The sequence below is a fragment of the Jaminaea rosea genome, assembly GCF_003144245.1.
Source record: "Jaminaea rosea strain MCA 5214 unplaced genomic scaffold BDZ90scaffold_9, whole genome shotgun sequence".
Classification (NCBI taxonomy): Eukaryota; Fungi; Basidiomycota; class Exobasidiomycetes; order Microstromatales; genus Jaminaea; species Jaminaea rosea.
This window is the reverse complement of record NW_020289983.1, coordinates 611,371-625,105: the sequence shown is the minus strand read 5'-3', so window position 1 is coordinate 625,105 and position 13,735 is coordinate 611,371. Positions and strand designations below refer to the sequence as shown.

The window sequence follows — 13,735 nt, the reverse complement described above, 5'->3', positions numbered from 1 at the left end:
GATGTAATGCTCATCTCCATCTTCCTGTCACCTTCCTCACGAGCACCGACACGTCGTCGACACGCCTTCATCATTTCCTCGAACATGCTGTCCTTCTCGCTGTCCTGCAGACCGCGATAGATGAATGCCATGCCCGGGTTGGAGGAGAATCCTCCGAACTTTTTGCGAGGGAGCACAAGAAGAGAGGAGAGGCGGTCAGCGAGGGTGATATACCTTTCGGGCAGATGAGGCAGCATCAGCTCACCAGCTCCTCGTAGTCGGGCACCACAGTCATGACCTGCTGCGTCTCCACATTCGCCTTCTTCCACCCCAACTCCTCGTGAACTCGCTCCTTGACCGCCTCCAGAGACACCCAAGGCTTGAGCATACCAGTAGTCTTGATGACATGCTGCCCACGGTATTCTGCGGGAGCACCGCCCTCTCGATGCTCCAGAGTGGCCGCGTGCGCTTCAGCCACCACATCCCAGACCGTGAGGTCGTAAGGCGAGGAGGCGACCAGCAGCCCGCGGGGAGTGAGGAGGCGATGCATCTCGTTGAGACCGACATTGGGGTCGGGCAAGCAGTGTGGACCGTAAAGCATGCAGATGATATCGTACGATGCATCGGGAAGGCCTGTGGCCTGTGGAAGGGATTTCACGATGAGGTCAGCCTGTGTGTGTGCCTTGCCCATCTATAAGGGAGAGTTGCTACGCACCTGCGCATCCAGGACCTTGAACTCGATCTGATCAGCCCAACCCTGCTTAGTCGCCATCTCCTCGGAAATCTTGAGCATCCCCTCCGCCCCATCACTTTGCGTCACTTTGACCCTCCCCTTCCCCACACCCTGCCCTTCCATACCCTCCATCAACAACTCCAACTCAGCTCCCGTCCCGCCGGCAAGGATGAGCACCTTGACCTCTTCCTCGGACGAGGCGGCCAAGAGCGTCTTGATCTTTGGCAGAATGTAGTGTTCGAGAGGGTAGTAGTGCGCAGGCAAGGTGGGAGGCTTCCCGCCGGCTATGTTGAACTTGGAGGCGGAGCTGGACCACTGAGACGTCGTGGGAGCCTGTACGCCATCCCCTTTGCCGCTGTGCGAGCTGCTCGTCGTTGTCATTTTGCTGTAGGTGATCGACATCCGGTGCAAGATCGGGGGAAAGGCGGCGTTTGTTGGGCTTTTTGGATACCGAGAAGAGGGCGGTCATTGATTCTCGAGGAGCTGGGAGCTAAGTAGGCATTGCCTTCGAGGAACCAGAGTAGCTTAACGAACCGGCAACGAGCCGGAGTGTTCACATATCACCAACGAGTCTTGAAAAGGTCATCTTACATTGTGATGTCGTGATCACCACACTGCACTGCAGTCTACAATATCACCAGATGAGCGGAATCACGCCCGTCTCTGCCGCTTCACAGCTCCATCGTCCCCCAACTCGAGGTCGCCCAGTGGCCTGCGGTCGCTGCTTCCCGCCCCCTCGTCAGGACCAACGCTTCCACGAGGACCGCTGCCTCCTCCCTGCGCTAGACGCTTACCGCCTGCTGAGGTGAAGCCTGTGCCCGCTGCACCGCTCGCCTCACTGCCTGCTGAAGAGAGTGAAGTGACGCCGACCCCATTCGCGCCTATGCCGTTCGTCCGCCCTTGACTAAGATCCATCGCCTCACTGGCGGCGCGCAGGTCGGCCTCATTCAAGCCTCCTACGGTGGACGATCTCCCACCGCCTGTAGCTGATGTCGATCCTCCGCCCTTCGCCCATTTGGCACCAGGTGCAGACGCAAAGACCTGAGCTGCGGCTGACGTCTGAGCTGGTGGAGCCGGTGGTGGAGCGTGAGTCTGCTTAGTGGGAGAGGGAGAGCGAGACACAGGCGTCTGGTCGCGCTGCAGCTGCTGTTGCTGTTGACGCTGAGCGAACTTGGCCTGACGTTCCATCGCCTCTGCTCTGCGCTTTGCTTGGAGTTGCGCTTGTTGGTCTGCAGTAATGCTCGCGCTCGCCGGTGCTTGAGCGGCGCTCGTTGCCGATCGAGCCATGCCGCCGTTGGTCTGCTGAACAGGCGCTACGCTGCGAGACGCTGTATCGAGGCCGCCATTGAGATGCTGGGCAGTGGGCTGCGCGGTTGGCTGCGTCGTAGCAGAGCGACGGAGAATGCCATTCGGCTGAAGAGCCGCACCTTGACGCGATGTCGAAGCATCGGCCTCATCCTCCGGAGTCGAGCCAGTGACGGTAGGGGTCGATCCTCCCTGATCGTCGCCGCGTTGAGGAGCGGAAGGCTGTGCTTGCGGTACAGACGGCTTGAGGTCCGGTCGACGATGCAGGCCGGACATCTCGAATTTCTCGACTGGAGCCTTCACTTTGGAGACCCAGTCGACCCACTTCTTGTCGTAGAGACAGTTTCCGAGGAGCCTGTGCGGGCGAGCCAGGAATGAAGACGGCGTCAGTTCTGTTTCTTTCATCCGGTTGATCAAACCGCGCCGCATGCCCACCTTCCAAATGTTCGAAGCGATCGCTTCAATGCATCAGTCACTGCCTCCTTCTTTGCCTTCTCCAATCCAAGCCCCAAGCTGGGTGAATTCTCCATCTGGCCCCACCCGACGTCTTCGTGGAAGGTACCGTCCCGCAGCGTGACGCGCATGACGACGTACACGCCGATGTCCCACCTACCCTGCGCCTTCTCCCTGCATATAGGCGTCTCGATCTTGCGGATGCTGGTCGACCAGCCATTGAATCCAAAGACGTCATTGGCCAAATCGATTGCCTTCCAGCCCTCTATGTACTTCATTCGACTGCCGCCACCTCCTTGACGATCAGATATGTACTCTGGACCCAAGCGCTCGTTGAGCCTTGCCTGCATCGTAGCGAGTTGGCGCATCCCTTGCTCTCCGGGCTCGGACGAATGGGTATACCAGCCTAGCAGCGGCTTGCGTTCAGGCTGGTCAGAGTCGAGAGCTACGCTTTGATCGCGAGCGCCGCGGCCTTGAGGAGGCGGCATAGCATGAGCAGAGGCTGAGCGCTCTGCGATGGACGGATGGCATGCCCATGCCTCTGACGCTGAGGCCTGGCTCTGCGCGTGGTTGTGATATGCTGAGCGAGAGCGAGAGAAGCCTGCCTCTGATGCGAACGACGTACTTGCGCCATCGTCGTCGAGTGCATCCATCTCGCTGCGCGAGTCCATGCCAGCGCCACGAGGGTCTTGTCCAAACGGTCCTTCGCCGAGAAGACGACCTGACTCTGGCTGCTCTGGCTTGACGGCGCGTCGTGCTGCTTGCTCTTGCTCTGCTTCGAAGTCGCGCAGCAGGCGGGCTGAGAGGGCTGCGGATGCGGTCGAGTCCATGCGGCGTGGCGCGCTGCGAGAAGGAAGGACAGCAGAGAAGGACGGCGAGGAGCGGGTAAAGGTTGAGGCGGATGTGAGGCTGAACGAGGGAGGGAGGGAGTGAAGATGCGACCTGTTGCTCTCGAGTGAATGTCGCAAGGCGGACTGAGCGCTTGACCTCGACGCGTCCCGTCCGTTTCAAGCTCGCCCGCATGGCTTTCCGTTCGAAGAGGCCACCGCCCACGTGGTCTCCCGCTCGCATTCAGCAGAGGGGTCTTGCTGACCGCTGCGCCGCTCCACTCGTTTCAAGTCGTCGTCGCAGTCGCAGCTCAACTCGTCTTTCCTCATCGCCTCTCGCCATCACCACCCTGCGTAGCCGCGCCCACTATGTCGCAACTACCATCGACGTCATCCTCGTCGTCGTCAAAAGGGGCTTCGACTCCTGCTGCTCGTTCTCGCCCAGACAGCACCATGCCAGGGCTCAGCTCGACGGCATCTTCGATTCGCGCCAAGGCAAAGGGCGGATCCAAGTCTCGTCTGTCACAGCCCGGATGGACGCCAGAGGACGACGATGATGCCTTCGACGAGGGACCTGGAGACACACAGCGACAGATTGACGAGCTCAAGGGTGGCATCAGTATGCCTGGAATGGGAGCGAGATCCATGACCACTCCCGCTGCACCGTCAGCCACACAGAGAGTACCCATTGCCTTGAAGAGCGCTCTCAAAAAGCCTGCTCCACTCCTACGCCGAGCGACAGGCGCTGCTTCCAACACATCCGCAGCTGCACCGTCGAATCAGTCTCAGCCAACTCGTTCCAGCACCCAACCCGCTGCGCCCACCCGCTTTAAAGGCACTCCACCACGGGCCATCCGCTACTCTCTCCCTGTCCGCACAGAGAAGCCTGTCCGCACCACCAAAGTCTCCGGAAAGCACGTCGTCCTTCCTTCTGAATCTCAGCTTGCCCCGCTCCCGGGTGATGAGGAGGAGGAAAGCAGCGAAGACGATGAAGACGAATCCAGCTCCTCGGAGCACGGCGAAGCGGATGACGAGGAGCAGGAAGCAGCAGAAGGTGACGAAGAGGAGGCAGAGCGTAAGCGACAGAAGAAGCTCGACGAGCGCAAGATGCGTCGCGATTCGGTCAAGCTGGCCAAGCAGGTTGAGAGCCTGGAGAAGGTGAACCGCGATGCTCGCAAAGCAGGTATAGCCCATCGTGGCCCTGCACACGCTCGCGCGCCGCCTCGCGTACCTAAGATGTCAGGTCCCGCCTATCACACCTTTGAACGGATGGCGCCGAATGCTCGTACCCACACCGCCCTGCCCCGCCTCACGTCCTATGCCGTGGGCACAGACCTGCACATCCCCACCCTCAACGGCTTCCTCCGTCGCGAGCACGGTGTCCGCCCGCGTCTCTACGACGAATGTGCGTACGTTGCCTACTTCAAGCCCCTTCTTCCCGGCTTTGGAAGGGCAAACCTGCGCTCCAGCCCTGAGCCTCGTAGCGGCTCTCCCGGCGCTGAATCGCGACGTGAGCGGGAATTGGAGGAGCGAGAGGAGCGAGGGTATGTCGGCAGTTACTTTGCGGCTAGCAAGGACGATCAGGAGGAGTCTATCGATCCGGAGGGGTACATCCAGGGTGGCGAGGGCAGCGGCAGTGGCGAGGGAGAGCGTGACCAACGTCAACGATATGAGGAGGCGAGGGGCAATGAGACGGAAGCTGAGACAGAGACGGAGAATGAGCGCGAAAAGGCTGGGGCCGATGGGAGCTACGAATTGGCTTCCAGTCCCGAGAGTAAGGAGATGAGGTATGGAACCTTTTCGGATTCGGAGGACAACGCCAACGCCGATGCACTTGCGACTCCTCGCGCGCTCCAGCCTCGCAATATGGATCTCGAAGGCGTACCCGCCGGCTTCGACTCGCTGGGCGAGCCAGTCAGCAGCCCGATGAGCGAAACGTCCTCTGGCCAATTGACGCCAGGACACACCGCAGAGACGGGTGGCGCAACGCTTAGCGCGGATGCGGCTGGCGCGCAAGACATGCTCAAGCATCACCTCCAGGACGAAGCTACGGAGCGCGGGCTCGACCAGCGACTGGAGGAACAGCAGATGGAGTCACCTAGCATCCCCATTGAGGAAGAAGGAGCGCAGCGTGATCTTGCCATTGCTGGTGAAGGTCATCAACAAGACCAGCTCATCGGCAGACGCAGGCGTGGACGCAAGTCGCGCAAGTCCTCCGGTCCCAATCAAGCCTCGCACAACCACGACACGTCGCCCAACATGTTGACTTCAAGGCCCATCTTGGAGGCTCTCCAGCTCGCAGAGCTCGTCGTCCTCCCTTACGGCGTAGTGGTGAGTAGAGCGCGCGTCGATGACACATTCTGACTGTTACCCCTGCTAATCAATGATGAATGCTTCTCTGCCCGCACAGGTCTTCTACAACTTCACCCCCTCCGAGGAACGGGACATCATCGAAGACGTCCTCTCCTCGGGTTGTGTGCGCGGCACCCTCTCCCCGGACGATGTCGAAACGGAAGCCTTCCACTTCTGCTACGACCCAACAGTACCCGCCCCACGCATCTTCAATGACTTCTTCACCTTCCGTGCGCCCAATCACCTCCTCAAGCTCTCCCTCGCCCATGCCGTTGCTCAGAGCACCAAGCTCTCCGTCTTCGAGGAGAGCATGCAGCGCACCTTGGAATTGACCAGTCACATCCCCAAGGAGCTGGCTTCGAGTGGCGAGCTGAGACTCAAACGCCGCGAAGCGCTGCGTCTGACAGGTCGACTCTTCAAGTTACGCGTGGACGTCAACCTCACCTCCAATGTGCTGGACACACCTGAGCTCTTCTGGAGCGAAGCCACCCTTCAAGCACTGTACGATGCTATTCGCGAGTATTTGGAGATCGATCAGCGTGTGGGCAATCTCAACGATCGACTCAAGGTGGCCAACGATCTCCTCGAGATCATCCATGGACATGTGGCTGAGGAGGCCATGAGCAAGATCACGGTGGTCATCATCGCCCTCATCGTTGTGGCGTGCATCGTAGCCTGTGGGGAGATCACGGCGCGTCTCCTTAGGAGCTCGAATGGAAGCGAGGCGAGAGCCATGGCGCGATTGGCGGCGACGAGGGCCGGTGAGGCGAGTATGAGGGCTGGGCAGTTCTACATGGGCTCGTAGATGCGCGCGCGCGGGCCGAGGGCGGTTGTTTTCTCTATCTTGTAGATACGTTTGCCATTATCTAGGGGTAATCTGGATGCATTACTACGAGTCACGTTCTGGAGCACTGCCTAGCGTCGAAGTCTTCTACAACTTCTACCTGCCCGCCCTATTAACCTGCGTCGTCTCATTTTGACCAACCCTAGCCGTAGCCGCCGTCGCGCCGGTGGATGTCCCAGCGACTACCTCATCCGCTGCTCCACCCTCTCCCCTCGCAACAGCCCTAGCGGCTCCCTGGGCTGGATGGTCTACCCTCTTGCCCCTCTCATCGACATGCGGCGTCAAGTTTGGCAAGCCGTTCGCCATGTTCTCTTCGCCCTTGACTCGCATGAACTCCTCGAGCAGCTTGGCATTACGACTGTTGGCCTTCCAGATTGCGAGGACCAGGTCGCCTGCCAGGGGGATGAGACCCACGCCTGCCGAAACGGCGTTGTTGAAGAGCATCTTGCGGACGAGCCCTGCGAGTAGACGACGAGAGAGAGTAGGGAAATTAGCTCGGCGTGAAAGAACAGGCGTCGCGAGGTGAACGTACAATCAGGCAAATTGGCCTCATTCTTTGCCGGCTTCAACACCAGCGTGTAGTTGAGGATCGCATCAGTGATATCACCCACTCCAGGGATGATGCCGATGAGGAAGGTCCAACCGAAGCGGAATCCGCAAATGTAGAACCCCTTGTCGAGGTAGTGGGCTCGTCGTTGAATTTTGCGGAGGAGTTTAGCCTGCGAGCGAGGGGCGAAGAGGGTGAGGAGTGAGTACGGGCTGGAGTTGCTAGGTGAGGGGCAAGAGGCAACGAAACGTACCTCTTTCTTTGTGAGACCGGGAGGTGGGGGTCGCTGTGGGTGTGCGTGCATGCATGTAAAGCGAGCAGAATGATCAGCCAGTGGCTTCGAGTATATCTTTGGCGTCGGGGGCTCGGCCACTCACCTTGATCCTCCTCTCCCTTCCTCCATCATCCGTATAAGTCACATAGAAGGGGTCCTCCGGCTCATAGATCTTGGCATGATTACCGATCACCTTCTTTGCCCTCCGACCCGCGAAATTGGTCACGATGCTGGTCATGGTTGGCGCACTTTGGTCGTGGATGGATGGATGAGAAGGAAAGCAAGCAGTGGTGTTGGTGGTGGCGGGCGGGCGAGATGTTTGTGGCCTTTGTCTCTGCCGAGGCGAGGGGCAGGCAGGGCGGTGTTCAGGTGGAGGCGCGGCGAGGCGGTGAAGGCCACGCGAGCGCTTCCGCCGGCGACGCTGCTGCTGCTGCTGCTGCTTTATGCACGACGGACAGAGTAACACGAGAAAGGCGCAGCGCAACGAGGACCCCTATTTCGATGTGGGCGCGGGAGGAGGCCGGAAGGAGGTGCGTGCAGTCGCCAACTCCTTTCCAAATTCAATCGTCACTTCATCAATCGAGGCTTGAGCTGCGAGGGGCTCGTCAAGACGCCGTGACTTGGACTGGACGGACGTGGGGCTTCTCTCTTCACTACCACTGCCATCTTCAGCTCAGCGCCCAGTCACCTCGCCAGGATGCCGGAGCACTCCCTCGTACAAGTCCTGCTGCCGGGCAGTAACGACGTTCTCATCGCCTCGATAGCCACGAGTGCTACCATTGGTGACCTCATTGCAGCCCTTCTCAAGGACGGTCATAATGCCAAACCCCTCACACAATCCTTCGGAGAGCACTACGAATCCTTAGCTACCCGCTCCCTCCAAGCCTCATCTTCGTCACCAAACTGGCTCATCGACACACAGGGTATCGCATGGGGCCTGCAGCTCGTCGAAACATCAGATGCCAACCGCGAATGGGCAGCGGCAGAGCTGGAAGCGCTAGGAGACGGCCTTCTCCCTACCGCCAGCCTCGTCCTCCCCTCCCTTTCTGCCCGCCAATCCGCCTTTGCCCACACCTCGCACCTGCACTCGCCGCGGCTGCGCCTGGTGTGTGGTGCACCGGGTCTCTCTGTACGCCTCCAGTTCGCACACGTTCCAGAGATCACAGATGGGTGGAGCAAGAGGGTCTGGTTCCTTTCGACCTCCTCAGCGGCGAGTGACGTAGTGGAGGCCGTTGTTGAAGAGCTAGGCATACGCAAGATAGTGCTTCAAGGAAGCAAGAGTGCGCGCATAGAATACGCCCTCGCCATGTGCTCTTCAAGCGAGGCGGCACCCATGCCTCCTCCGCCTGCTTTGCCTGCTTCGACTTCTATGCCCGCTTTTCTACAAGCGCTGCAGGGGCAAGGTGGCTCCTCCCGAGATACGACTCCACTCCTCCTCTTCACTCTGTCAGCCTCTTGGCTCTCCCGCCTCGGCACGGTAGCTGTGGGCTTCGCCAAGCACGCAAAGAAGGCCAGCCCCTCGCCGAAGAAGGACATCGCTGCTGAGCAGGAGAACAAGCCCCTTGCCGCAGCAGCGCAGCCTCCCTCGCCCTCCCCGCCGAAGCAGCGCGCGCCGGTGAATGGGATCCTCTCACTGTGGGGCGCAGCGAGCATCTCCAAGGCCTCGGCGCCTGCCATCACCCCCAACGATGAGGATGGCGAAGAAGACGACAGCGGAGCCTCTCTCACAATCAAGGCCTCCCCCAAGCCGGAGAAACGCGACCTCGGATCAGACTATAATGTGGCCAGCGTACGAGGATCAGTCGCTTTCCGCAACGGCGCCGGGGCAGGCACGGGCAGCACGCCCTCGCCAAAACGATCACAGCCCCCGGCCAAATCGTCCACACGGCTCAGCCGAATGTTTGAGGGATGGGGAGGAGGAGGCAGCGCATCATCCTCAACGGATGAGACACCGCAAACTAGTGTGGATCGCGCCAGCAAACGCATATCAGTCAGTGGGCCGATCCAGGCATCTCCCTCTGCATCCAACCCCAGCTCAGCGATTGCGCCTCAGATAGCGGACGACGATCTCGCCTCGAGCTTTGAGCGACTCATGGACGATCTAGGCATCAAAGGCGCCAGTCGTACAGGTATGCTGTCGTTGCCTGATGATCGCAAGAGATTCTTGATCGCACAGAACGAGGCGAATCGATCGCCAAAGGCTCGGCCTCCTTCTGTGGTCTCGCCGCACGTAGATGGAGGCGCAGGGTTCATGGATTCGGTCAGTCGTGCGAGTGCAGCGTGGACGAATCGCTTCAGTATGGCAAGCATCACATCTTGGGGCGCCGATTCCGTCAGTAGCGGAGACGAGGCTACCGGGACAAGGCGGATGAGCATGGCTCCTAGTACCGACCAAGAAGAAGGCGATTCGACCCACTCACCAGCGATGGACACAATGAGTACTGGCGGCACTTTCTGGGGTAACTGGTGGGGCGGCAGCAGCACTACAAGTCAGACGCCAGCAAGTGAGAAGACGCCTGCGGCGTACATTCCTGCGTTAGAGGGTAAGCTCTCCCGACCTGAGCTGGTCAAGCATCTCATCGCCTTGCGGGTGACTCTCGCCTCCGCGAAGCTGAGCTCCATCCCTGAATTTGTAAGCGCTGGTGGCCTTCAAGCTCTCGAGCGTCTTCTGGGTCGCGAAGCCGGTGCGCTCGTCAAGCGCGGCACTCGCGAGGATATCAGCGACGCGGTCATCGGCGAGGTGGTGAAATGCCTGCGCGGGGTGATGAACACCGAGAGCGGCTTCGAGGCGGTACTTGCTCGCCCCCTCCTGCTCATCCACCTAGGTGAAGCCCTCCTCACCCCATCGCACCGACTACGATGCCAGCTAGCAGACGTCCTCGCCGCTCTATGCGTGCTGAGCGCCGAGGGGCAACGCCTGGTTCTCGCCGCCCTCGCTGAGCTCAAGGTGGCCACCGATGCCAGATTCAGATTCGACTATCTAATCGACGGTTTGCGCGTGGACGGAGCGGGAAGTGAGGATGAGGACGCCGACAGCGAGAGCGGATGGGACTCTGCCCCTCGATGGGAGTATCGCACCGCCACTATGATCCTGCTTAACGCGCTTGTCAACTCGCCCGAGGCCCTCGATGAGCGGATAGCGCTGCGCGACGAGCTTGCCCGGCGCGGCTTGAGTGAGGTCATCGTAAGTCTGCGCTACTGCAATCCTCCCGACTCGCTGGAGACTCAGCTCCAGGTCTGGGCGGAGGAGAAGGGGCATGATGATGCGGAACTGCGTGAGGGTCGCGGGGCAAGTGGGGGCAGTCTCGGTGAGCTGGAAACGCTCCTGCTCGATGTGAGAGACGAGCAGCCGGAGGTTTATACTACCCTCGCGGAGGTGATCACAGATCTCACCGACACGCTTCGTCGCGAGCTGGACCCGGAGCTACGCCGCGACCTCCTCATCCTGGTGGGCAAGTTCGCCGAGCATTCAGCAGACATGACAGATATGGAGGACGGATGGCGCAATTTCATGCGTGCGTGGCTGTCCAGCATCCAGCACATCGTGGGCAAACAGGCAATCATTACCGCCAACCGCGAGAGTGACACTTCGAGCGTGCCGAGCAGCTTCGTCGCCGAGTTGGAGGACCTGCGCGATCAGGTCGAGCAGCTCAGCGATGAGAAACGACGTCTCAGCGAGGACCTGCAGGAGAGGGAGGCGCACCATCGTGTGCAGGGCTTGGGAGGGGAGGGCCAGCCTGAGGGGATGGCGGGGATCATCCAGCGACTCGTGGCAAAGGAGAAGCAGGTGTTGGAGCTGCAAGCCCAGCTTGGGGAGCGCAAGGTGGGCGGGGAGGAAGAAGCCAAGCGGGACCGACTGGAGCGCACGCGTCAGTGGCAAAACCTGATGGAGGAGATTGCGAGATATAAGGCCATCATGGCTGATCAGGAGGGCAAGATTGAAGACAAGGAGAAGGAGGTGCGATACCTTAAGCGAGCGCTTGAGGCTGTCTACTCGCGATTGCAGGCCGCGAGCGACGATGATGGTGAGGGTGGGTCTGAAGCGGAGGACGAAGTAGCGCGCAAGGAGACGCAGACCACGGGCGTGGATGCGGGGGAGATGGCCACGCGCAGTATCAAAGCGTTGGCGGAGAAGGATGACGCCTTGCGTGAGCGAGGCGAGGAGGTCAGGTCGAGAGATAGTGAAATTGCAGCATTGCGCTCCGAGGTAGGCAAGCTTCAGACACAGGCGCTCGATCTGGCGGCCGTCAAGGGCTTCTTGGCTGACCGGACGAAGGAGCTGAAGGAGGCCAGGGAGGAGGCCAGGGCCGTGAAGGAAAAGTTGTTGGAGCTGCAGGCCAGTGGACAGACACACAGGAGTGCGCCGCCACCGCCGCCGCCGCCACCGCCGCCGGGAGGAGAAATGGCAGCTGGACCACCACCACCACCACCGCCGCCACCTCCAGCTCCTTCCGCTCCATTCGCTGGTAACTTCGGAGCACCGCCGCCGCCTCCACCTCCGCCGCCGGGACCCCCAGGCGCATTTGGGGGACCACCTCCTCCTCCGCCACCGCCACCACCAGGTCCTGCAGCGCTCGGCGCTGGCCCACCACCACCACCTCCTCCTCCTGGTGCACCTGGCCCTCCCCCTCCGCCTACTCTACGCCCAGCAGCCCCGCAAATCCCGCAGCGCAAACGCAAGCCTCTCTTCTGGAACAAGGTTCGCACGCAAGGCCAGACAGTCTGGTCCGAGCTACCCGCATCGCAAGAGGTCACGGTCTCCATTGCAGACATCGACGATCTCTTCGCCGTAGCCCCAGCCAAGTCTGCCGCCTCCGCCGCAAAGAAGGCTGCCGCCCCCGCGATGACCACCCTGCTGGACTTGAATCGCGCTCAGAATATTGCCATTGTCCTGAGCCGTATCAAGCTCACCCTGCCGCAACTGCGCCACGCCCTGCACACGGTCAAGGGCAGCCGACTGACCCTCGACTACCTTAAAGCTCTCAAGCAGTGTGTCCCGACGGCCGAGGAGGCAGAGCTGGTGCGCAACTACTCCGGCTCCTTCTCACGGCTAAGCAAAGCTGATCAGCTATTCAAGGAGCTCGAGGGGATCCCTCGCCTAGAGCAGCGACTCAGTAGCATGCTGTACATGCGCAAGTTCGAGCTCGAGATGGAGGAAATCAAGCCAGACCTCTCGGCCTTGCGCGAGGCTACCGCGGAGATGAAGAAGAGCGACAAGTTCAAGAAGGTGCTTCAGACCGTGCTTGCCATCGGCAATGTTTTGAACGCTTCGACCTTCCGTGGTGGGGCGGCCGGGTTCGCCTTGGGCGACCTGCTCAAGTTGAAGGACACGAGACCAAGCACGCCGAGAGAGGGGACACCAACACTCTTGCACTTCCTGGTCAGGCAACTCAACAAGGCGGACAAGGAATTGGTCGGATTCCTCGACGAGTGCGGGAATGTCGAGGCTGCGAGTCGGCTGAGCACGCAAGGATTGGGGGCGAGCGTACAGAGCTTGTCGCTCGGCTTTGATGCATTGCGCGAGGAGGTCAAGGTGCTGGAGTCGGCGCGTTGCACGGCGGAGGATGACGGGTTCCTTCCCGCCGCTCGAGCCTTCATCGCCCATGCTGCACCGCAGATCGAGGCGTTGCGTTCTGCCTCTACCTCGATCACGGCTGGGCTGAGCGAAGTTGTCGCGTACTTTGGCGAGGACCCTGCAGCAATGAAGGCAGAGGACTTCTTCAACATCGTCTCCTCTTTCGGCCAGGCACTCATGCGTGCAGAGGTGGATGTAATCGCTGCGGACCGCAAGAGGGTAGAGGATGAGGAGCGCAAGAAGCGAATGAGGGAACGCGGCCTGGGACCAGGACCGAGGATCAAGTTGCCCGAGCCTGTTGGGCCAGAGGTGCGCGGTCCTCTCGCTGCTGCTGGTGCAGCCTCGCCGAGTGATCTGCTTGCAGCTGCGGCGGCTGCCGCCTCCAAGCTTGGCGAGGACTCGGATGATACAACACCGACGGGGACTCTCCCTGGTGGTCGATCCTGGGGACGGTCAGCTGCCGCAACCCTTGCTACAGTCGGCGAAGGTGGCGAAGAGGAAGGGGATTTCGAGCCGCCGCAGCGACCTGGTGGCGGCGCAGGGAACAACTCTCTTCGTCGTGGACGTGGTGGACGTGGTCAGCTCGATGCGGCAATCAAGGAGCTGCGTGCGGGGGTGGTCAGGCCGACGGCACCTTCTGCGGCGGCAGGTGGCTCGCTGAGGCGTGGCGGTACGTTGCGGATGAAGGAAGAGGATTACGCATCGATCAGTGGGAGAAAGAGCTTCAAGATGGGGGCGACCGACGTGAGGACTACGAGACCGCTCAGTCGGGTCTTCTTGACGGGGGATTGATGCGCGACGGAGCGTTTGCATTGCACATCAGAGTATTGAAAGCAATTGCTCTCT

At 60.6% G+C, this 13,735-nt stretch overlaps 5 protein-coding genes across 5 annotated transcripts; 2 read left to right on the top strand and 3 right to left on the bottom strand.

Moving 5' to 3' along the window:
- Positions 1 to 58: 58 nt before the first annotated feature.
- On the bottom strand, positions 59 to 758 carry BDZ90DRAFT_233014 (hypothetical protein). The gene has a single exon (XM_025506475.1). It carries the CDS (start codon positions 668 to 670, stop codon positions 236 to 238), a length of 435 nt encoding a protein of 144 aa, XP_025361540.1. The 5' UTR covers positions 671 to 758; the 3' UTR covers positions 59 to 235.
- A 1,559-nt stretch (positions 759 to 2,317) lies between these two features.
- Positions 2,318 to 2,820, bottom strand: BDZ90DRAFT_221541 (rad52-like protein; the record flags this gene model as incomplete). The annotated part of the gene is made up of 2 exons (XM_025504483.1): positions 2,318 to 2,372; positions 2,453 to 2,820. Coding segments are annotated over 2 exons (423 nt in total), but the record flags the coding sequence as incomplete, so codon positions are not given.
- Positions 2,821 to 4,173: 1,353 nt separating this feature from the next.
- On the top strand, positions 4,174 to 6,352 carry BDZ90DRAFT_209297 (DUF155-domain-containing protein; the record flags this gene model as incomplete). The annotated part of the gene is made up of 5 exons (XM_025504040.1): positions 4,174 to 4,255; positions 4,346 to 4,372; positions 4,541 to 4,948; positions 5,528 to 5,628; positions 5,708 to 6,352. Coding segments are annotated over 5 exons (1,263 nt in total), but the record flags the coding sequence as incomplete, so codon positions are not given.
- A 208-nt stretch (positions 6,353 to 6,560) lies between these two features.
- Positions 6,561 to 7,572, bottom strand: BDZ90DRAFT_233012 (hypothetical protein). Its single transcript, XM_025506474.1, has 4 exons — positions 7,418 to 7,572; positions 7,294 to 7,326; positions 7,026 to 7,212; positions 6,561 to 6,951 (listed from the first exon to the last, which is right to left on the bottom strand). The coding sequence occupies exons 1-4, from the start codon at positions 7,550 to 7,552 to the stop codon at positions 6,590 to 6,592; spliced, it is 717 nt and encodes a 238-aa protein (XP_025361537.1). The 5' UTR covers positions 7,553 to 7,572; the 3' UTR covers positions 6,561 to 6,589.
- Positions 7,573 to 8,011: 439 nt separating this feature from the next.
- Positions 8,012 to 13,681, top strand: BDZ90DRAFT_261174 (hypothetical protein; the record flags this gene model as incomplete). The annotated part of the gene is made up of 1 exon (XM_025508349.1): positions 8,012 to 13,681. One exon carries the CDS (start codon positions 8,012 to 8,014, stop codon positions 13,679 to 13,681), a length of 5,670 nt encoding a protein of 1,889 aa, XP_025361536.1.
- Positions 13,682 to 13,735: the final 54 nt, after the last annotated feature.

Coding starts and splice junctions, on each gene's coding strand:
- BDZ90DRAFT_233014 (XM_025506475.1), bottom strand. CDS start 670: ATGGGCAAGGCACACACACAGGCTGACCTCATCGTGAAATCCCTTCCA.
- BDZ90DRAFT_233012 (XM_025506474.1), bottom strand. CDS start 7,552: ATGACCAGCATCGTGACCAATTTCGCGGGTCGGAGGGCAAAGAAGGTG. Junction 7,327..7,417: donor GAAGGGAGAGGAGGATCAAG/GTGAGTGGCCGA, acceptor GCACACCCACAG/CGACCCCCACCTCCCGGTCT. Junction 6,952..7,025: donor TGAGGCCAATTTGCCTGATT/GTACGTTCACCT, acceptor GTCTACTCGCAG/GGCTCGTCCGCAAGATGCTC.